Here is a 23,032-nt window from a genome sequence, read left to right as displayed (position 1 = left end):
TCAGTGAAATAAATAACGGTTTTCTTCTGCTTCTGGCAGGTGGCTAGTCGAGAACTGAACATCCCCTCATCGTATATACACCCGTATGAAACGAGCACAGTCACAGTCCCCAATGCTGTCTTCACAGCGGCGTCAATGGGGACAGACACCAATGGAAAGGCCGTGCAGGTGACTTTTCTTCCATTTCTCAGTCACCCAGGGACAATGCTGGAAGGATCCTTGTCCAGCCCCTTCTTTTATGGAAGCTGAAACTGAGGCCAGGAGAGGTCAAGTGGCTAGTTCTAGGTCACTGAGCTACTTACTGGCCGAGCAGAGACTCCAAATGTTTGGAGCTCCCTCTGTGGCCTTCTTCTTCCCTCCCCTTACATAAAATCTACCTATAATTTTTCTAATCACTCTAAGATGACTAAAAATCCCTTGATCACTTTTATTTGCAGAAAATATCCCATTTCAATTATTGAAATGTCCGGTTAAAATTCCAAAATGCACTTCAAATTGCAGTGTCTCTGCTACTTCCGTGCTTGGACCTGCAGGTAGAAAGCAGGTGGCGTGTCTTCTCTCCATCCCTCCCTGTACTTTCTCCCCTGTCCCCACCCAGCTTCCTAGCCTACATTTCATTAATAAATAATAAATCAGTAAATAATGAGAGAGAGAGAGAGAGAGAAGAAGGAAGGAAGGAAAGAAGGAAGGAAGGGAGAGAGAGAGAGAGAGAGAGAGAAAAGAGAAAATGAAACATAGTGACAGGTGTTATGAATCAAAATAAAGGAAGTTATGAAAAGAGAAAGTGCAAGAATTGGAGCTGCCCTCTTAGGCAGCAGGGAAAACAGACCAGGCACTGACTGGTCATCCGTGAGCCTGGTCCTGATTGCAGCAAGGAAAGAAGCCATGGAGGTACTTGGGAGCAGAGGGAGCTCGCTTACTGTGCTTAAGGAGCTGCAGGGAAGTGAGGGTAGCTGGAGCAGAAAGAGCAAAGGAGAGTGAGGTGGGAGAAGAGGTAAGACAGATAGCTGGGGGTGAGGTTGGCGTGTAAATGCTCATTGTTGAAGCTGGGTAAAGGGTTTAAGGGAATTGTACTATCCTCTCTACCTCTGTGTATTTTGAAATTTTCTATAATGCAAAGGAAACTGGACAAATTAATATCTGGCATTTGAAGCTTCAATAGGGGGAGGCGACCCTACCAAGGAATGTAAGGTGAGAGAATTCTCCACACAAAGAAAGCAATTCAGGATGTCACAAAAGAATTACAAATGTTCTCTGCAATACCTCACTTTCTTAAAGGGAAAACTTACCTCAGGAGAGTGTCAGACTGTTGTGTGTAAAGCTGTGCACAGGAGTATTGTGGTCAGGGCACGATAAGGGGAAGAACATCTGATATGTGGACAGGCAGGAACTGTGCTACTTGGGTTTGCCTTGGACGTGGCCCTCTTTTGGAAGGCCTCCATTTGTAATGGGGTCAGTGATTGAAAACTGAATGTACCAGCAAAGATAGATTTATGAACACTGGGATCTCGCTAATGCATGAGAAGCCAGAGACCATATCCCAAAGAGGGGATGACAGAACAGAAGGAACAGAGATGAAGAGAGGGCATGAGGAGTGTTCTAAGGCTGCGATAAATAAGTCAGGGCACACATATGAACAGATTTGTATTTGAATTCAGAGAGGAAGCCAAGCTGGGGCCCATGGACACCCAGGGTTGGCAGGTATAATCTCAGGAGATCGAGATTTCACAGCAATAACTGAAATTGAAATTTAATTGAATTTTTCACTTCAATTAAAACAAGCACTTTTTGCATCATCAGCATGACCATTTTATAAGTGGAGTACTGCCATGAAATCTCTTTGCCTACATTTGGGACCAAGAAGTATATTTTGTATCAAGGCAACAAGGGCAAGACTTTATACGTGAATGATGTTTTCTTGAGGAGCAGATGATGGCAAGGTATAAATGCAAATGAAAATCTAACAGCGATTTAAATAAGAAGAGTGGAGAGAAAATTGATCCATTAGTTTATAAGCAATAGGTACAGTGAACTCCGAAGTATGTATGCCACAGCAGTCAAGACATTTTCCATATTCCAAGCAGCAGTTTAGCTCCAGAAAACATGAAGGATGATTAATATTGTTATTTTGGTTTTATTGATATATGGATTGGTCTACATACTTTGTCATTTTTGTTTTTGCTTTATCGCTGTTAAAGAGCTATAACTCTAAGAAGACTCAACCTGGATTTATGTTAGCATGCACTTAAACCACATTATAATAAACATAATTTTAACACTGCAGGATGCACAGGAATACTTGCTTCTTTCAAAGGTGTTCCATGTATTACTCAAGTATAAGAAACCCTGCCTTGAAGACTGGGAAGCGGGTTCCTCAACGGAACATCGAATTGATTGACATTTGACATTTGAATTGATTTTTAACTATTTAACATTTTGCTATTCCCCGTGGCTTTTATATCCTATGCCATTTGAAATATTTATTTTTAGAATGCCTGCCAAATTCTCATGGCCCGTCTTCAACCAATCATCAGGAAAAACCCTAAGGGAAAATGGGAGGACTGGGTGAGTGTTCCCCTTATCATCCCCACCAGGAAAAGGCAAGTACATCCTGTTGGGTACATGCCCCAAGTGCATGGGCTGGCTGGTGGTGTCCATTCAGGAAACAAAGTATTTATTAACATGTACTTCTGCTTTTCCAGAAGAGTGAAAGCGATGTCGGTGTTCATGAACACCTGCCTTTATCTCAGAGCCTAATTTCTCACAGAGCCTGGTAACAGCATTGGCTTGAAAGTAAAAACATACTGGGGTTGCTGCCCCAGCTCTGTCACAAGTTCCTGTGGGATGAGTTCCTCCTCCGTGTCTCAGAGCCTTGGTGTTCTCACCAGAGCAATGGAGATAATAGCAGTCCTAATAGCAAAAAATTATTTTTAATAATTATTCCGATTATCACTAGTATTATTATTCCCAGCCCTACCCAGTTTGCTCCAGCTGGAAAGCTGACACACTATATATACTGTGACAGCCAATCGAATTCTTTGGGAAAAAGCAGGTTAAAAATGCACACATACATATAATGCACACAGATACATATGTATACATATGTGTGTGTATATGTATATATACATATACATCTTCCTGTGTACGTGCCTATGCACATAAGTACATGAATATGGCCTAGCCCCCTCCCTAATTTAAAAAGCCGAAAAGGGTGAAAAAATAATAACCTTTACACTGTGCAACTCCAAAAACTAGAGGGTCCCAGAGCACAGCTGGCAGCTGCCTTTGAGCACCTCCCTTGAAAAGCGTGACCTATGGCTTTTACAAGGTGTATTGTGCTCGAGATGAATGTGGCTGCAGTGAGCAAACAAGAGGAGGCAAGCTCAGTGTGGAATTTTTCATTACTTTTCCTAAACTTATATTTCTTTGTAACCGATCATGCCTTCCAGATTGAAAAAGCCTTCCAAGAATCCATCAGCCTGTCAACGACTGGATATTTCAAGTAAAGGACTTTTTCACCTTGGTTTAGAATCATACTTGGGCAGAGATGGTGTGCGCTCATCAATCTGAACAGATGCCTGGAGCACACTGGAGCTCTGCTGTGCCCAGTGTTAAACCTTCAGTCATGGGTCCTGGGGGTGGGGATGGAGATGGGGGGGGAGGGGCCAGGGACTCCTTGGGGCCACAGCTGTTTACCAACCAGGAGGGACACACATCTGACCCATCCCAGTAACTGTGTGCTGGAGAGTAGGGCTCAGACACTAGTGGACCTTCTCCCCATGTCCACGGTGGTACTCTTGCCTCTCTGCTCACCACAGTCCCCCTCACAGAAGGGGAGACAGGCCTTCAGCCAGGAGGTAGGATCTCTGTTCATCCCCAGGACCCAGAGCACCACAGGTGATCAGACCACTGGTGGGGAAGTGCCTTTATTTCACTCCTGATTTCTCTTCTCAGAGGCTACCAGACAAATATGGACTGGGAGAAGGAGGAAGGTCATGCTTTTCCGTATTATCTTTACGGAGTTTCCTGTTCTGAGGTTGAAGTCGACTGTCTGACCGGGGCTCACAAGGTAAAGAGCGACATTGGTGTTCACCATCTTCATAGGGTGAACATGGATGCATTTTCTATGCTGTAACAATAACCGCCCTGATCCTGCCGGTGGAAGAACCAGGGACAGTTAGTAAAGATCTATTTTAAATCAATAATGTTAATATTTTCCATGATATATTTTCTCTTGGCACAGCTCCTTAGGACTGACATCTTCATAGATGCTGCTTTCAGCATAAATCCAGCATTGGACATTGGGCAGGTGCGTGATACCCAACCACCCCAAAGGGACTTTTGGTCAATTCCATTCAGAATATTATTTCCCAGAGTTCTCCAAATGGCATTTTTACCTGGTGCAAGTATTCTGCAATATGTGTTATATTACACACAAAAAAAATAATAGATTGAAAATTCAAGAAAAAGTAAACAATGGTTGTCTTTGCGTGGTAGGTATATGTGTGAGTTATCCTGCTTTATAATTCTCCATGCCTTCTAGTTAATTAATGTACAATTAATTAATGTTAATAATTAGGTAACATTATATAAATACATGATAAAATTGCATTAGTATTCAAATTACTATTGAATTTAAATAGACTGAACAATTTAGAGAAATATAAGGGAAAAAGAAATACTTAAACACAATTTTTCCCCTTTGCTGAATTTTTGACTTTTTATCTCACAGATAAATGAAATTAATGCATCCAAAGCCTTTTTTTAAGAGTGAAATCGTTTTTTGTTTTTTTTTCTAATTGGGGAATATTGGGGAACAGTGTGTTTCTCCAGGGCCCATCAGCTCCAAGTCGTGTCCTTCAATCTAGTTGTGGAGGGCACAGCTCACTGGCCCATGTCAGAATCGAACCGGCAACACTGTTTTTCAGAGCGCGCGCTCTAACCAACTGAGCGATCCCACCGCCCACCCACAGCCTTTTTAAACTTTAAGTTACAATCTTTCCAGCTGTTGGTGTAGCTTTGCTTTTTTTTTTTTTTCTAGCCTTGTTACTCAAAGTGGGGCCAACGGGCCAGCTGCATCACCTCACCCCCGACCTGCCCACCAGCTCCGAGGTGAAGTGAGGCAGCTGGTCCACAGTCTACACCTGAGTAGCTGGACAGGTTGAGCAGCTTGGCATTAAACCTGAAAGACATGTGGTACTTTCGTCTACCAACAGCTCCCCGCCCTCCAAAATCCTAAGAGATTGGTCGACCTAGATTGGCCGTTGGGCTTTCTGAGGAAAAATTTAACTGTTCCCTTAGTGTTCCTCAAAATGTGGTCCTCAGACTCTGCAACAAAAGCACCTATAGTGTTTATTGGAAATGTGGATTCCTATGCCCACTCAGGCGCAGACTTCTCCATCATAACTTTGCTAAACTGGGACTTGTAATCTGCACCTGAAACTCATCTTAAGTCTGTGAAGTTTGAGAACCAAAGCTCGCCTCAGGCCCCAACTCCCTTTCCCCTTTCTATCCCCTCCTCCCAGCTTGTTACTGCCTCTTTATTGCTTAAGCAAAGGCAAAAATATAGATGTACAGGAAAAACACTACATTGGTCCCATTGGAAAAGGAAAGAAAACCAGAAGTGTGTTGGACTGGAATTCTTGGACTTCAATCTTTTCCTTTAGGGGCAAGCATTTGGAAAGATCCAAATGCAGCATCTAAATTTGTTTACAAATCGATAAAATGCAAACACTAACTTTCCTTCAATTTGTTTAACCTCAAGGCAGACAACCCCTTAAATAGGACCTTAAGCCTTTTTCCCTAAGATCATAATAGTTTGCAATTAAAACTCAACATGGCTTTTAATAAAAAAATATTTAATTTAATAGAAATATTTCTTCCAACCCACCTGGTTTAACATTGATCTACTCTCCATGGTAATTTACAAAAGGAAGTTAACAAATCCAAATATTATAATAAATAGTGTCTTGATTCCATTTATTCTAGTTCCTGTTCCTTTAATGGTAGCTTCTTTTTCATCTAATTCAACAGAAGTTTATTGAGAATTTATGTACCAGGCACCATGCTAAGTACACGATGCAAGAAGGCCAGGACTCAGTATACTTATAAATTAGCAAGAGAGAGTGAAGCAAGAGCAAAAGTGAGAGAGTTCAACCAGGAAAATTCCCTCTGAGTGCCACCCTGATGGGGGAATGGGTTCAAATGCAGTGAGCCTGGAAGGAGCAGTTTCTAAATCCACCCAGGAGATGGTGGGAGGATTCCAAAGGCTCCAAAGAGGCAGGTATGCTTCCGCTGGAACTTGGAGGATGAATAGGAGTTTACCAGGTGGACAAGCTGAGGTGGGGAGCAGTGAAGAGAGTCAGGTGCTACTGCCTTTACCAAGACTTGGAGGTCTGAAGGAATCTGGTGAGCTTGGAGGGTTACCTGGAATTTGACAAGTGTCGGGTACCTGGAATGCGGGATAGCTGGGCAAGAAGAGCTAGCGATGAGGCCAAGCAGGACGGCAGGCACCACATCCTGAATGACCTTTTGTAAAGTCTGTCATAGTTCTTTCAAAAATGGCTTACTATGGTTCAGAGCTCCATGTGCAGTCCCATGGGAATATTTATCCAATCAATATCATATGCTTACAAACTGGGACTATTTTGCCTATAGGTTGAAGGAGGATTTATTCAAGGCATGGGATTATATACCACAGAAGAACTGAAATATTCCCCAGAAGGTGTGCTTTATTCTCGGGGTACAAATGACTACAAAATCCCCGCAGTCGCTGAAATACCAGAAGAGTTCTATGTCACTTTTGTGCGTTCCCAAAATCCCATAGCCATCTACTCATCCAAGGTAAGAACTTGAGATCTCTCTATTCGTTTGCTAGGGCTGCCATAGCAAAATATTTGACTGGATGAATTAAAAAACAGAAGTACATTTTCTCTCAGTTCTGGAGGCTGGAAGTCCAAGATCAAGGTTTGATTTCTTCTGAGGCCTCCCTTCAGCTTGCAGATAGCCACCTTCCCACTGTCCTCACAGAATCATCTTTCTGTGTGTGCACATGTCTGATGTCACTCTCTCTGTGTCCTAATTTCCTTTTCTTATAAGCAACCCCAAAGACCTCATTTTAGCTTCATTGTCTCTCTAAAGACCTTATCTCCAAATATGGTCATACACTGGGGCACTGGGGTTTAGGACTTCAGCACATGAATTGGAGAGGTGCTTAGTTGAGCCCATACTCCTTCAAGAAGTAATGAAACAGTCTCCTGAATTTGCTTACTCCTTGCAATTGCACATCCCAAAGCGAGATGGGAAAAGAAAAACAAACTCATGACAAAGTGGTGCTCACTGACCTTCAGAAACCCAAATAGAATCTTCACTCTTGAGAGAGATCATGAAACAAATTTAAATCAAACAAGATGGGTAAAGGAGGAGTCAAACATCTTGATTCATTAGGCTAAGTGCCACCATGAGACAAAACTGAAGTTTGAGGCAAATTTCACCAGCCCAGAGTCTTCTTTTGTGCACCCTTTCCACAGGTCCTCCAGATTCAATTCTTCCTTTCTCACACCCTTCCCAAGTCAGCATGGGTTTTCAAACAAGTTTCTCCCTGACCATTGATTTTCTCTGAGGTTTTAATAGCCACTGACACAAGAGGTGTTGACCCATGTTCCCTGTAGCCAGGGGGCGTCTCACTGGCCCATATAGACTTAAGGGAAAGGTTCTCGAACGCAAGTATACAAAACACAACTTCTCCAAAGTAAGTGCTATTCGGAGCCCATATCTGGCCATACAGATGGCATCTTTAACCTCAGGCTTTCAGGGAATTCTCCCTCTTTCTCAGGAGTAGGTCAAAGTTGGCAGGAAGGTCAGACTTTCTGTATGAAAGGCCTCTATCTCCACTTGTGCACCAGACTTTGGCCAGGGACATCTCTAACGACTGTCCTCACTGACCCTGCCTCTTGAGGTCTTGCCACCTCCATGCCGGTTCTGCTCCAAATAGGGCACAAGACCTCCCTTCCTCCTCACCTCAGACGAAACCACTTCTTTCACCAGCTCCCCCTGTCCTTCCACATCTGCTTCAGAGTAAAAACCACAGCATGGGATAGTCTTTATTTACTTAGGGCACTTTGTCCCATCTCTCTTCTAAAGCCCTGGACATAGACAAAAGACCCGATGACTTTGAAGGAACAAAGAAGAAAAATCAGTACGAGAATTATTCAGAATACAATGCCCCCACACTGTTAATTCAAAAGCATCCAACCCACACCAGGGAAGTGAGCACATGTGAAAACTCAGCAGTCCAGAGGCAACCAGCTCACTGTCTTTCAAGCTCAGCTACAAAGATTGTGGTTTTGTTGTGGTCTTGCGTTAAACACAAATGGTCTGAAACCAAAGTTGGAGTACCCTACAGGGCATCAAGGGCTTTTGTCTTCTTGACCTGGGTGGAGGAACAGGAGTTTGTAGTTGCCCTGCTCTCCTGATGTCCTGGGGCATTTTCATGAGCTACTCTAAGGAGGACCCCACACACAAATCGGCATGAGGGGAATCAATTCTGGCAAGTCAGGCACACTCCACTCTGACGGTAATAAAGCCAGAAGAGGTGACTGAGAGTGTGTGTATGTGTGTGTGTGTGTGTGTGTGTGTGTGTGAACACAAATTAGTCCTAAAAGAACCATGCATTTCTGATGGCCTTTTGCACTCCTTCTCAGGGACTGGGTGAGGCTTCAATGTTCTTGGGATCCTCCGTGTTTTTTGCCATACAAGATGCAGTGACTGCTGCCCGAAGAGAAAGAGGGTTGACCACGAGCTTCACCCTGAATAGCCCAGCAACTCCTGAGTTGATTAGAATGAATTGTATGGATCAGTTTACGGAGATGGTAAGGGTCGTGAGGAGAGGCTCCTGTTGTAATCTCCTTTACATGAACTTTCAGGTTCTTGGCGTAAGTTTGGTAACCATGACAAACTTGACAGGGCAGGTTCATCTCTTCCAATGAAAATTCTCATTTTTCCTCCACTTGCTTCTACCTATATGCTTCAAAGCAACTGCAAAGTGAGTGAACCTCTCTAAATGATGGTTTAATTGTTTCTGACCCCAAAGAAAAACACACCCAATTCAGTCAGGATTAATAGCAAATGGAAGTAGTAGGTTATTTCTTTAAACATTTGGTTGAAATGCAGTTGATGTGATATTTTCATTAACTCAATAACCAAATTAGATTAAATACATATCTGATCTGGTCAATTATTTGGAAAGTATCTGTTAAGCAAACTAATAAAAATAACTTAAAATATCAAGTCACTGGGTCACACATTAATAGAATATAGTTCCATTTTCCAGCTGCTAAAAATATATCTGGAACTATCATCAGAGACTATTCCTGTATTCAGCTGCTTACTGCAGCCCTAACTGAGTTTCTGGCATAAAATTAGATTGTATTTTATGCCTTTGAAATTTCAGGGTCTCCTAATAAGATGCATCTTATTCCAAACACAAGAAGTTTATGAGAAGTTCATCACCACCAAACCAGTATTACAAAGACTCTTAGAGGGACTTCTTTAAGATGGGAGGGGAATTAAGGATGGGTGGAAGGGGAAGGGACTAAGAAGTACAAGTTGGGTGTTACACAGTAGTCGTGGGGATGGAGGGTATAGCATAAGGAATATAGTGAACAATATTGTAATAACTAGGTGTGGTGCCAGATAGGTACTAGATCTATCAGGGTGATAGATGGAAATGGGGTTGGGGGCAGGGTGAAAAAGGTGAAGGCATTAAGGAATACAAATCGATAGTTAATACAATAGGGGGAATATAATCAACAATGTTGTAAAGATCAGGTAAGGTGCCAGACGGGCACTGGACTTACCAGGGGATCATGTCAAAGACTGTGTAGATGCCTGACCAATGTGCAATACACCTGAAGCTGAAATAGAGTAATATTGAATGTCGACTATAAATACACAGGTACATATAGTCACAGGATGTGGAGTATAGCATAGGGAAGAGAGTCAATGGCATTGGAACAGTTATATACGATGTCAGAGGAGTAGTAGCTTGGGGGTGGGTTATCACTTTATGAGGGGTTGAAATGTCTAACTATTACATTGCTTTGTACACCTGAAACTAATAAAATAATAGTAATAATAATAATAGGGGCAATAAATCGATCCAAAAAAAGATGTTTATGAGAATAAGGACATTTATGACTCAAGGACTGAAAGAAACATGAAAATTATGATTTTGATAAGGATAAAGTGGACATTGATTTGTTCTTTTTTAAAAAAACAATCTTTCTTAAGTACAATTTTTTTCATATCACAGCAACTTTTTTAAAAACAAGAAAGAAATTTATTTTCAGAAACAAAAAGAAGTTCTGCAGCCCAGGGAAGTCCAATAATGCCATCTGGGATGTAGGTTACTTCCCTGTTCCTGTTCCACTTTCCTCAGAATGTGGCTTTCAATCTCACAATTACAAGATGCTGGCTGCACCGCTGATGTCATAACTGTGCTCCAGGCAGTAGAAAGGGATAGATGGCCATAGGCTACATGGGCACACCAGCAGAATTCAGACCCCTTTTATTTTTGAACAGCTGTGAATTTCAGAAGCTTTTATTTTATTGAGATGATTAAACAGATTTTCTTCCTTGACCTGTTCATTAAGGTTTTTTTTGTTTTTTTATTTTTTCAATTACAGCTGACATTCAATATTATGTTAGTTTTAGGTGTATAGCATAGTGGTTAGACATTTATATAAATTACAAAGTGTTCTCCCCAATAAGTCTAGTATCCACCTGATACCATACATAGTTATTACAATATTATTGACTATATTCCCTATACTGTACTTTACACCCCCATGACTATTGTACTTCTTACTCCCTTCCCCTTTTTCACCCATCCTCCCAACACCTCTCCCATCTGGCAACCATCAGTTGGTTCTCTGTATCTGCGAGTCTGTTTCTGTTTTGTTTCTTCACCATAACAATGTGTTATTAGTAACTATCTTCCTTCTTTTGATCTTTTTCAGATACCCAGAGATGATCCTTCAACATTTACACCTTGGTCCATCCGTGTATCTTAATCCTATATTTTCCTTAGAAAATGAAAGAGTTCGTGATTGACCTTAACATTTTCAAACTAGAGCAAAATATAAGTTGGCTCCCAATTGTCAAGGGTAATTTTTGCATGTTTTAATTATTCTCTGTAGTTTAGGTCACTGCATGATTATGTTTTAGGATGCAAATTTTCACCAAAATATAAAATAAAGGGTCAAAATTATTTTTGCTTGCATTATCCTGAAGATCTACAACATCATGGGGGTTTGTCTCAGTCCATTTGGGACCATAACATAATACCATAGACTAGGTGGCTTATAAAAAACAAACATTTATTTCTCACAATTCTGGAGGCCAGGAAGTCGAAGATCTAGGTACCAGCAGATTTGGTGTCTGGTGAGCACAGACTGCTATCTTCCTACTGTGGAAGAGGAAAGGGCACTCTCTGGGGCTTCTTTTATAAGGGCACTAGTTCCAAATAGGAAGGCTCTACCTCATGACTTCTTCGCCTCCCAAAGGCTACACCTCCTACTAACATCACCTGGGGGGTTAGGATTCAACATATGAATTTGGGGGGACACAAACATTCAGACCATACTATTCCACACCGAAGCCCCCTAAAATTCATGTCCTTCTCATATATATATAGGCAAATTGCTCTCCAGCTGTGAACCCAGGAAACCAAACATGTTATGTGCTTCCAAAATACATGGCGGGTAGGCATAGAATAGACATTAGCATTCCAAAGGGAGAAATAGGAAAGAAGAAAGGGATGGCAGGTCCCAAGCAAGTTGAAATTCTTAAGGCTTGAGAATACTCCTCTTTGGCCAGATGTTCTACCCCCCCAGGCCCACTCCTCATACTCACCCAGACCCAGGGGCAGGAAGGGTACATGTGACTCATTTGGCAGGTGACCTCCTAGTCACACCAATGTCAAACTTTCTCTATGCCCCACTCATACTCCAAAGGAGCAAACTCTCCTCCAGATTTACATTTCTCAAGGTACGGATTTTCAGGACTCCCCTAACCTATGGTGGAGAGAACCCCTCTCCCACACAGCCTGATGCCTCACTGGTACCCAGCTTCCCATAAGCCCCGCGGCCACCTGGTTCAGCCAATGCTGAACAATTGGAGCTGGGAGGGAAAGGGAAGAGGCCTCATAGTCAAAAAGGTTGAGAATGGACGGTCTGGAACATGGGCATTTAATGACCAACCCACGGGTCCTAAGAAGTGTTCCACTGTTGATTTGCTCACATGTATTCCATCTGTGGCTTTTGAAGAGCTCACAACAGATGGCAACACACCAGGGACACAGAAGTAGTGGCCAGTACTTTTCCATTTACGTCAGCGAACAGGATTCACTGTGGGTTTTTTTTCCCCAGAAATAGATTTGTTTAAGTTATGGGGAAGGGCAGAATCATTTCCAATGTTAATTCTGTCATTGAGTAACATGATTCTTTGATGTAACTCATAATCCTTTTCATAACAAACATACAAGCACCTGAGTCAATAGATTTGAGTTTCTCTCACCCACCAGAACAATCCATTGAAAAGTGAAGAAATTTAGTCTTCCTTTTTCCTTTAAAAGAAAAGAAAAGAAAAGAAAAGAAAAGAAAAGAAAAGAAAAGAAAAGAAAAGAAAAGAAAAGAAAAGAAAAGAAAAGAAGCAGTGGCTGTTTTTCCCATGGTCTTGGATGAGATCTGAGAGAAACACTTGGCAGAGAAAGCATCTTACCTTGGTCAAGCCTTTGTTCACTCTGCAGTGAATGATTTTTAGACTGAGCTCCCAGAACTTGGAGGGTTTCTGAAGGAAGAGAAAACCAAAGAACTTCAGGCCTCACCCCCAGCCCACTCAGCCAAGCAGTAACCTTTGTGTTTAATTTGTTCACACTTCATAAGATTTCATTCAAACAAAAGGTTCCCTGGCTGAAACAAGTTTGAAAATATTCAAGGTCAGTTTTCAGTTTCCCAGAAATTAACATATTTGGTTCCCTTAATCCAAAGTCCTTTTATATCTTCCAACCCTAATACCATAATCCGATTATAGTATTCTAAAGCTGTTCTTATACATTAAATGCATGTATTTTATATCAACGCTGAAGGATTTATCCCAAGCATTTTGAAACACAATGATCCATGTTTCTCATTGGCAGCGTTCCTGCTCCTATGAATGGGAATCTTGTGCTCTTTGTGTTCACTGGTTTCCCTTTTTTAAGGGACAAAGTAAGGTGGTGAACGAACTGTGGACCCCTAAAAGCAATCCCTGTGTCAGCTTTTCCCTAAGTGGAAGCACCCATAAGAAGAGCTTCTGTCCAGTCTCTCTTTCCCCAACTGGCCACCCTCCATTACCAATTCTCATTGAATTAACTCCTACTTATCTTTCAGGACTAGATGTCCCTTAGGGCCTTCCCTGATCCCTGTCCCCAAAATAAAGCTAATCCCCCTGTTCTATGCTTCTCACAATGGCAAATATTTAACCACATGTTAATTGTCTCTCTTATTAACCATAAACTCCTTGGAGTAAGAAAGTTGTAGATCTTGTTTTCCCCTGTGCCTCTACCACTTTGCATAATGCCTGGTGCGAGGTAGATGTTCAATATCTACTGGGTGAATGTATGAATGACTCACTAATGTTCATTTAAAGTATTTTCGGTAATCAGTCAAGCATTTACTAACCCCTGCAAAGAACAAGTTGTCATTCATGTTGAGCATTGTGAGGGACACAACTAGCTATTCTAACCTCCAGGAGCTTATTACCTAATTAGAAAATTAGACACAAACATTGAAAAGACAGCCAACCATTAGTGGCAGATAAGAGACTAGTTTCCTGGTTCCTGGTTTGTTAAATGAAAAGTAAAGAAGCAATTGGTTGGATCTACTGGTGCTTTTGGAATTAAAAAAAGGAGAGAAGGGAGGTTTGATGCTGCTTTTTGGTGTTAGATAAAGAGGGAAGGAGGGCAATCACAGTGGAACAGGAACAGGGTTGTTAACATTGCAGACATAGAAGAAACTTCTCCAGTCATTCAACAAATACTTATGGGACATTTACTCTAGGGTAGGCACCATTCTAGGCCCAGGGATATAGTGGTGAGTTGAAAGTAATGTCCCTGACATCATGGAACTTACATTCCAATGTACAAAGCAACTAAAAAGGTGAACAAGAATCCATGTCAGGTAATTATGAGTGCTATAGATGGAATGAAATGGGGTGGTACAGAGAGCATGAAGGAGGTGCTACTTCAGACTGGGTGATCAGAAAAGAACTCAGACTCAAATAAGAAGAAGGCATCAGCCATGCCAATGTCTGAGAAAAGAGAAGTTGAGGCAGATTGCATAACATACACCAATGCCTTGGGACGGGAAAGAATTCAGCACTTTCCACAAGGAGGGAAAGGGCCAATGTGGCAGAGATTACAAACAAGGGAGAACGTGGTTGAAGATGTGCTCGGAGAGATGGGTGGGGCCAATCCCGTGAGGCCTCCATGGAAAGCATATCAGGTTTTGCTAAGTGTGACGGTAGCCATTGGAAGGTTTCAGGTAGAGAAATGCCAGGTTTAAGCAGAAGGATTATGATGAGAAGAGTAGTTTGATTGGAGAAGAAGATTGTTTTTGAAGAGCAAGAGAGTCTGAGGCCAGAAGCAGGGACAGATTGTGGAGGGCTTTGCACACTGGGTCAGGAGTTTGGTCGTTATGTTCTAGACCTCAGAGAGCTGTTGGGGGTATTTTTAGCAAAGGTGGCATAACCAAAAATCTGACTTAAAGGCCCTAATTCACAGCATCATCTCCAACTTCTCCTCTCATGAACCTGTTATGTATTTATTCAGTAACTATTTAACACATGTGAAACTATCACATACACACCCAAGTACATGCACATGTTCGTAAACACTCATCTCCACAGGTGCATGAAGATGGGACCTAGGTATTAGATTTGTAAAGAAAGTTGGAATCTGATCAAGGAAGAATCCAAGATGGAGGAATAGATAAACACTGTGCTTGCCTTCTCCAGTGACCACATTAAAATTACAGCTTAATTATAGAATAATCAACTTGGAGAACCATCTGAAGTCTACCTGAACAGAAGTTTTATAACAAAGGATATAAAGAAGAAGCCATGTTGAGACTGGAAGGAGAGACAGAGATGAGGAACAGGTCAGCCCCACACCTCCATGTGGCAGTTGAGAATTCGGAGAGATATCTCAGCCACGGATGTTCCCCACAGAGGAGCAAGGGACCACAGCCCCATACCACGTTCCCCAGCCTGGAGTATTTATGCCAGGAAGAGGCCCCACAGCATCTGGCTGTAAAAAAGAGTGGGGATTCCAACTGACCTGATTAGACAGAAGGCTCCAGGAAACCCAGACGTACCCTTAAAGGTCCCACTCACAGACTCACTCACGGGAACTCACCCCGGGCTCTGGTGGAGGGATAATGACTTAGGAGGTGTCAGAAACATACAGGGAGAGACTGAGTTGTGTGACATCAAGATGAGGACAGAGTGAGTCACCATTTTCCCTGTGTGGAGTCCTTCTCCTGTGTAGCTAGCAGGTGGACACCATCTTTCCTGTGTTGAGCCCTCCCCCACATAACCAAATCTGAATGTGTATTGGCCTGGTAAGCTCTGTTCACTCCACCCTGGTCACTTCCTGGGACCCCCACCAAACTCGAGCAATGCCAGAGGCATTTTCTCAGCTACTGTCTTTCCCCAAAAATAAGACGTAGCTGGGCAATCAGCTCTAATGTGTCTTTTGGAGCAAAAATTAATATAAGGCCCTGTCTTATTTTACTATAATATAAGACCCGCTCTTTAATATAATATAATATAACATAACATAACATAATATAATAATACTGGGTCTTATATTAATTTTTGCTCCCAAAGAAGCATTAGAGCTGATTGTCTGGTTAGGTGTTATTTTCAGGGAATGAGGGTAGCAGCCAGTGCTGCCCACATTGCACTCTTTTTTGGACAATGCTCAGGGATCCGTGGTCACCAGGTGGGCAGCAGCTGGCCTCGGTGTGCTCTGAAACATTTGCTGAGAAACTCCAGGCTCAGCACTGGCACCAAACCAGACCACAGCAGAGCACCATCCAATTAGCCCCACAAGTGACACACGCAAAGAGCAGTCTCAACAGGCAAATCCCACTGAGGCAAATCCCGTTCCACAGGGTAAGCCCCCTCACAGCAGCCCATAAGCTATGGACATGGCCAAAGCCCACAGCCAGTCAGTCTGAGGGTCAATCCCACCCACTAATGTGCTAATAGAAATCAAGGTTCAAATATAATAGTAGGGCACACACAACCCACACAAGGGACATTCCTGGAGCACCCGGAGCAGGTGCCCGGAGAGTCTGTGCCACTGGGCCCCACAAGGGCACGTACTACATAATGTCATCCAGCCAAGACTTGGAGATGTACCAGATCTACCTAATACAAAGAAACAAACATAGAGAAGCAGCTAAGATGAGGAAACAAAGAAATACATCCCAAAGAAAAAAACAAGAGAAAACTCCAGAAAAAGAACTAAACGAAAAGGAGGCAAGCAACCCATAAGACAGAGCTCAAAATAATGGTTATAAGGATGCTCAAGGAAGTTAGTGAGAACTTCAACAAAGAGATAGCAAGCAAGATAATAATAACAACAACAATAATAAATAAATAAATAAATAAATAAACCATAAAAAAGACCCAGTCACAAGTGAAGAATAAAATAATTGAAATGAAGAATGCACCAGAAGGAATCACCAGCAGACTAGATAAAGCAGAGGATTTAATCAGCAACTTGGAAAATAAGATAGCAGAATACACCCAATCAGAACAGCAAAAGAAAAAGAATCCAAAAAAAAAATGAGGATAGTTTAAGAGACCTCTGGACAACATCAAGCATAACAACATTGTATCATAGAAGTACTAGAAGGAGAAGAGAGAAAGCAAGAAATTGAGACCGGATAGAGAATCGGGTTACAAGATGGCGGATGTGCTGTAGTTAACACGGCGGCAGAGTCAGGAGAGCTAGCGAGCTCTGGGGTCAAAGGGAGGGGAGGGTGGCTGTGTGTGTGGGGGGGTGAAGTGAGAGGTAACTGGGACTCCGCGCAGACAGGTCTCAATGGCTCTTGTTTACCCTTCCGGCGGCTAAACCTTGGGAGTCATGGTGAACTCGGGCCTCTCCGGACTGGCCCGCTGCCACCGTCTCTCAAGAGTGAAGGGTGCGGATGAGGTGAACGAGGAGGCGGCAGCTGGAGCGGTGGAGACAACAGCCACGATGTCGGATACGCGGCGGCGAGTGAAGGTCTATCTATACCCTGAATGAAGACCGGCAATGGGGCAACCGAGGCACCAGGCACATCTCTTCCACTTATGTGGAGGAACTCAAGGGGATGTCGCTGCTGGTACGGGCAGAGTCCGACAGATCACTACTCTTGGAATCAAAGATAAATCCAAACACTGCATATCAGAAACAACAGGAAATGGCATACAAGAAAATTCAAAGGGGTACTCTTTAAAGCAAGGAAAGGCTGTTTGTGGTGTGAAATTAGATCCTTTGACTCAAGCAAAGGTAACTACTATTCTGAAGTTGATGTGTATTATTTCTGTACATGGTTTTATACCTTTCTGCATATGTATGTATCTATGAATAATATGTAGTCTTGTGTGTGTTTTTAAACTTTACACAGTTGATCTCGTACTCTTACATGTATTCTGCAACTTTCATTTTTCATTCAACGTTATTTTGAAGATATGTTCACGTTAACAATGTAGATCTGGTAGGTATTTTTAAAAAAAACACTGTATAGTATTCTGATGTATGATATACACCTTTTAGACACTTGAATAATTTCCAGGGTTTTGTGTGTGTGTGTGTGTGTGTGTGTGTGTGTGTGCGTGCGTGCGCTCGCACAATATGTAAAGTGAATATATGGCAGAGATTTTTGAAGGAAAAGATAAATTATTTTAAGATTATATTTATGTCATTAATGCCTACTTTCTTCAAAGCCAATGAAAATTTGGATACCCAGGAACAAATATTTCCTGTTGGAAGAATGAAATTATGTCTATTGCACAGCTCATTATTAGTAAAAATCTTGCTGTGAAATAATTGTTTTATGAATGCAATACATTCTTAATCAGTTCTTTGAAATATTTTTTTAAAATTCAGTATTAATAGTTTTTTTCTCTGCTTAGAAAATATTATGTCTTTTTTGATGGAGAATCAAATTAAACATTTGTCCTGTGTTGAACACCTGAAGATGTTTCCTAAACCTTAGACATTTTAAGGTAGACATTTAAGTAAATTTAATTTCTAAGTCAGCCAAGAAAATGGTTACTTTCTGTCTTTGCACTGAATTTTACCAGATAGCCACTTACAGTTTTTTTTGTTTGCTTGTTTGTTTGTGGGGAAAGAAATACTAATATTCTGTGATCATTTTTTTTCCTGTCAGCATGAATATGAAATTCTCAGGAACTATGTTCTTATATGTGACTCCCTACAAATTAGTTCTAATATGGATTCTTCTCACATTGTGTATAAGATCCTTTGGCTGTTGTTACTATTGGACAGATCCCATTATGGCAGAGATTTGTGTTTAAAATACCAACATTAGTCCAAAAATACACAATTCTGCGAATACTTTAGAAACTTTGGGATATAGTTTTGTGTGTGATGTTACTCCACTGGAAAACTAAAGTGTTGGAGAAAACAAAATCTTAAAAAATTTTCATGCCATTGGGAAAATGTTTTCTGTAATTAGTCACATTCATATAATATACTATTGGACTTTTTTTATATATTTCTAATTGAAGTATTTTTACTAAATGACAAAATATAAGAACTTTTTGGCAATGACAATATGGAAAAACTTTGTATGTAAGAATGACAAACCTGTGTAAATAGGGTCACTTGTTGATTTTTGTTTAAATTGAGTGAACGTTTCTAATAGAAATCAGAGAGCCTTTTAGAAGTTACGTTAAACTGAGTTTCTTTGTAATACATAATGATTGTTCATATTTTCGCCAAAAAAAAAAAAAGAAATTGAGAACCTATTTGAAGAAATAATGACTGAAAACTTTCTTCACCTGATGAAGGAAGTCCAGGAAGTGCAGCCAGTCCCAAACAAGATAAACCCAAACAGTCCCACATCAAGACACATTATAATTAAAATGGCGAATGTTAAAGACAAAAAGAGAATCTTAACAGAAGCAAGAGACAAGCAGTTAGTTATATACAAGGGAGTTCCCGTGACATGGCCAGCTGATTTCTCAACAGAAACTTTGCAGGCAAGAAGGGATTGGCACAAAATATTCAACATGATGAAAAATAAGGACCTACAACCAAGACTACTCTACCCAGCAAGGCTATCATTTAAAATTGAAGGAGAGATATACAGCTTCCCAGACAAGAAAACACTAAAGGAGTTCATCACCACCAAATCAGTATTACAAGAAATGTTAAATGGGCTTCTTTAAGAGGAAGTGTGTGTGTGGCGGGGGGGTGAGAGGGGTGGAGGGGGGAAGAACATAAAAATGAATAATAAAATGACAATAACTGTGTATCTATCAATAATCACTTTAAATGTAAATGAATTAAATGCTCCAATCAAAAGACATAGGGTAGCTGAATGGATATGAAAACAACACCCATACATATGCTGTCTACAAGAGACAAACTTCAGATTGAAAGACACACAGACTGAAAGTAAAGGGATGGAAAAAAATACTTCACATGAATGGAAACGAAAAAAAAGCTGGGGCAGCAATACTTATATTGACAAAATAGACTTTAAAACAAAGGCTATAACAAGAGAAAAAGAGGAATATGACATAATGATAAAGGGATCAATCCAAAAAGAGGATATAGCCCTTGTATACATTTATGCACCCAACATAGGAGCACCTAAGTATATAATGCAAATATCGACCAATCACAAAGGGAAAGCTCAACAGTAATTCAATCATAGTAGGGACTTGAACATCCAATTGACACCAATGGACAGATCTACCAGACAGAAAGTCAACAAGGAAACAGTAGCCTTAAATAACACACTAGACAAGATGAATTTAATTGATGTTTTTAGAGCATTTCACCCCAAAGCAGCAGAATATACATTCTTTTCAAGTGCCTATGAAATGTTTTCCAGGATAGACCACATGTTAGGCCACAAAACAAGTCTCAATAAATTTAAGATTAGAGGAATATCAAGCATCTTTTCTGACTACAATATTAGGAAACTAGAAATCAATTACAAGAAAAGAACTGAAAACACACAAACATTGGAGGCTAAAAAACATGCCACTAAATAATGAATGGGTCAACAACAAGATCAAGGAAGAAATTAAAAGATACCTTGAGACAAATGAAAATGAAAACACAATGACACAGAATCTAAAGGACACAGCAAAAACAGTCCTAAGAGGGAAAGGCATAGCAATATAGGCCTACCTCAAGAACCAATAAAAATCTCAAATAAACAATATAATCTTACACTTAAAAAATCTAGAAAAAGAACAGGAAGCAAAGGCTAAAGTCAATAAAAGGAAGGAAATAATAAAGATCAGAGCAGAAAGAAATGAAAGAGTCTCAAAAAAACAATCCAAAAAATTAGTGAAACCAAAAGCTAGTTTTTTGAAAAAGATAAACAAAATTGCTAAACCTTTAACCAGACTCATCAAGAAAAAAGAGGACTCAAATAAAATCAGAAGTGAAAGAAGAGAAGTGACAACTGACAACAGATAAATACAAAGGATTATGAGAAAATATTATGAGCAATTTTAAGCCAACAAATCGGACAATCTGGAAGAAATGGATAAATTTTTTAAAACATACAATCTTCCAAGACTGAATCAAGAAGAAACAGAAAATCTGAATCAACGCATTACTACTAACAGAATTGAAACAGTAATCAAAAAACTCCCAACAAACAAAAGTGCTTGACTATATGACTTCACAGGTGAATTTTACCAAACATTCAACGAGAATTAACACCTATCCTTCTCAAACTATTCCAAAAAATTACAGAGAAGGGAAAGCTCCCAAGCTCATTTTATGAGCCCACCATTACCCTCACTCCAAAACCAAACAAAGACATTACAAAAAAAGAAAATTATAAGCCAATATCTCTGATGAACATATGTATAAAAATCCTCAACAAAAAATTAGCAAATCGAATCCAGCGATACATTAAAAAGATCATACACCATGATTAAGTGGGACTTATTCCTGGAATGCAAGTTTGTTTCAATATTTGCAAATAAATTAATGTGATACACCACATACACAAAATGAAAGGTAAAAATCATATGATCATATCAATAGATGCAGAAAAAGCATTTGACAAAATCCAGCATCATTTATGATAAAAACTCTCAGCAAAGTGGAAATAGAGGGAAAATACCTCAATATAATAAGGCCATATATAACAAACCCACAGCTAACATCATACTCAATGCGGAAAAGCTAAAAGTGTCTTATTTAAGATCTGGAACATGACAAAGATGTTCACTTTCACCACCTTTATTCAACATAGTGTTGGAAGTCCTAGCCACAGCAATCAGGTAAGAAAAAGAAATAAGAGGCATTCAAATTAAAAAGAAAGAAGTAAAACTGTGACTATTTGCAGATGGCATAATACTATATAGGAAACCCTAAAGATTCCACCAAACAACAATTGAATTGATAAATAAATTTAACAAAGCAGCAGGATACAAAATTAATATTCAGAAATCAGTTGCATTTTTATACATCAACGATGAACTTCAGAAAGAGAAATTACAAAAACAATCCCATTTATAAATACATTAAAAAATAAATAAAATACCACAGCATAAATTTAACCAAGGAGGTAAAAGACCTATACTCAGAAAACTATAAGATACTGAAGAAGAAACAAATAAATGGAAGCATACCCCATGCTTGTCAATAGGAAGAATTAACATCGTTAAAATGTCCCTACTACCCGAAGGAATCTATGTGTCTGTCTATAGAGTTAACACAATCCATATCAAAATACCAATGGCATTTTTCACAGAGCTAGAACAAATGATCTTAAAAGTTATATGAAACCATGAAACACCCTGAATAGCCACAGCAGTCTTGAGAAAGAAGAACAAAATTGGAGGTATCATGCTACCTGATATCAAACTATACTAAAGGCTATAGTAATCAAAACAGCATGGTACTGGCATAAAAACAGACACATAGATCAGTGGAACAGAAGAGAGAGCCCAGAAATAAACCCACGCCGATATGGTCATTTAATTTATAACAAAGGAGGCAATAACATAGAGTGAGATAAAGATAGTCCATTTAATAAATGGTGTAGGAAAAATGATAGATACATGCAAAAAAAATGAAACTGGACCACCTTCTTACAACATATACAAGAATAAACTCAAAATGGATTAAAGATTTAAATGTAAGACCTAAAACCATAAAACTCTAGAAGAAAACAGGCAATAAACTCTCTGATATTGCTCTTGGTGGTATTTTTTTCTAATCTCCTCAGGCAAGGAAAACAAAAGAAAATATGAACTGGGACTACAACAAACTAAAAAGCTTTTTGCACAGCAATGGAAACCATAAACAAAATGAAAAGATGGGAGAGATAATTGCCAATGATATACATCTGATAAGGGGCTAATATCCAAAATTTATAAAGAACTCATACAACTGAACACCAAAAAAAAACAAACTATTCAATTTAAAAATGGGCAGAGGACCTGTATAGACATTTCTCCAAAGAGGACATATAGATGGCCAATAGACATATGAAAAGATGTTCAACGGCACCAATCATCAGAGGAAGGCACAATAAAACCACAATGAGATACCACCTCACACCTGTCAGAATGGCTATCATCAATAAATCAACAAACAACAACTGTTGGGGAGGATGTGGAGAAAAGGCAACCCTTGTGCAGTGTTGGTGGGATTGCAAATTGATGCAGCCACCATGGAAAATGTTTTGGAGTTTCCTTAAAAAATTAAAAATAG

At 40.2% G+C, this 23,032-nt stretch overlaps 1 protein-coding gene and 1 long non-coding RNA gene across 4 annotated transcripts in view; one reads left to right on the top strand and one right to left on the bottom strand.

Moving 5' to 3' along the window:
• LOC117025942 (aldehyde oxidase 4-like) overlaps window positions 1-11,256 on the top strand; it is a 129,522-nt gene extending 118,266 nt beyond the window's left edge. For all 3 annotated transcript variants that reach the window (XM_033112318.1, XM_033112320.1, XM_033112319.1), the window contains 8 exons: window positions 40-168; window positions 2,491-2,565; window positions 3,450-3,502; window positions 3,955-4,069; window positions 4,244-4,309; window positions 6,658-6,843; window positions 8,703-8,870; window positions 11,019-11,256. In XM_033112318.1, coding sequence (XP_032968209.1) covers window positions 40-168; window positions 2,491-2,565; window positions 3,450-3,502; window positions 3,955-4,069; window positions 4,244-4,309; window positions 6,658-6,843; window positions 8,703-8,870; window positions 11,019-11,072 — 846 coding nt within the window. In that variant the 3' untranslated portion in view covers window positions 11,073-11,256. The remainder of the gene's footprint in view (window positions 1-39; window positions 169-2,490; window positions 2,566-3,449; window positions 3,503-3,954; window positions 4,070-4,243; window positions 4,310-6,657; window positions 6,844-8,702; window positions 8,871-11,018) is intronic.
• Window positions 11,257-12,790: 1,534 nt separating this feature from the next.
• The window catches only part of LOC117026363 (uncharacterized), a 60,399-nt gene continuing 50,157 nt past the window's right edge, over window positions 12,791-23,032 (bottom strand). Inside the window, exon 3 of the long non-coding RNA XR_004423732.1 lies at window positions 12,791-12,849. This is a non-coding gene — a long non-coding RNA (uncharacterized LOC117026363). The remainder of the gene's footprint in view (window positions 12,850-23,032) is intronic.

The sequence above is a fragment of the Rhinolophus ferrumequinum genome, chromosome 8 (assembly GCF_004115265.2).
Source record: "Rhinolophus ferrumequinum isolate MPI-CBG mRhiFer1 chromosome 8, mRhiFer1_v1.p, whole genome shotgun sequence".
Lineage (NCBI taxonomy): Eukaryota > Metazoa > Chordata > Mammalia > Chiroptera > Rhinolophidae > Rhinolophus > Rhinolophus ferrumequinum.
This window is presented reverse-complemented; position numbering and strand designations above follow the sequence as displayed.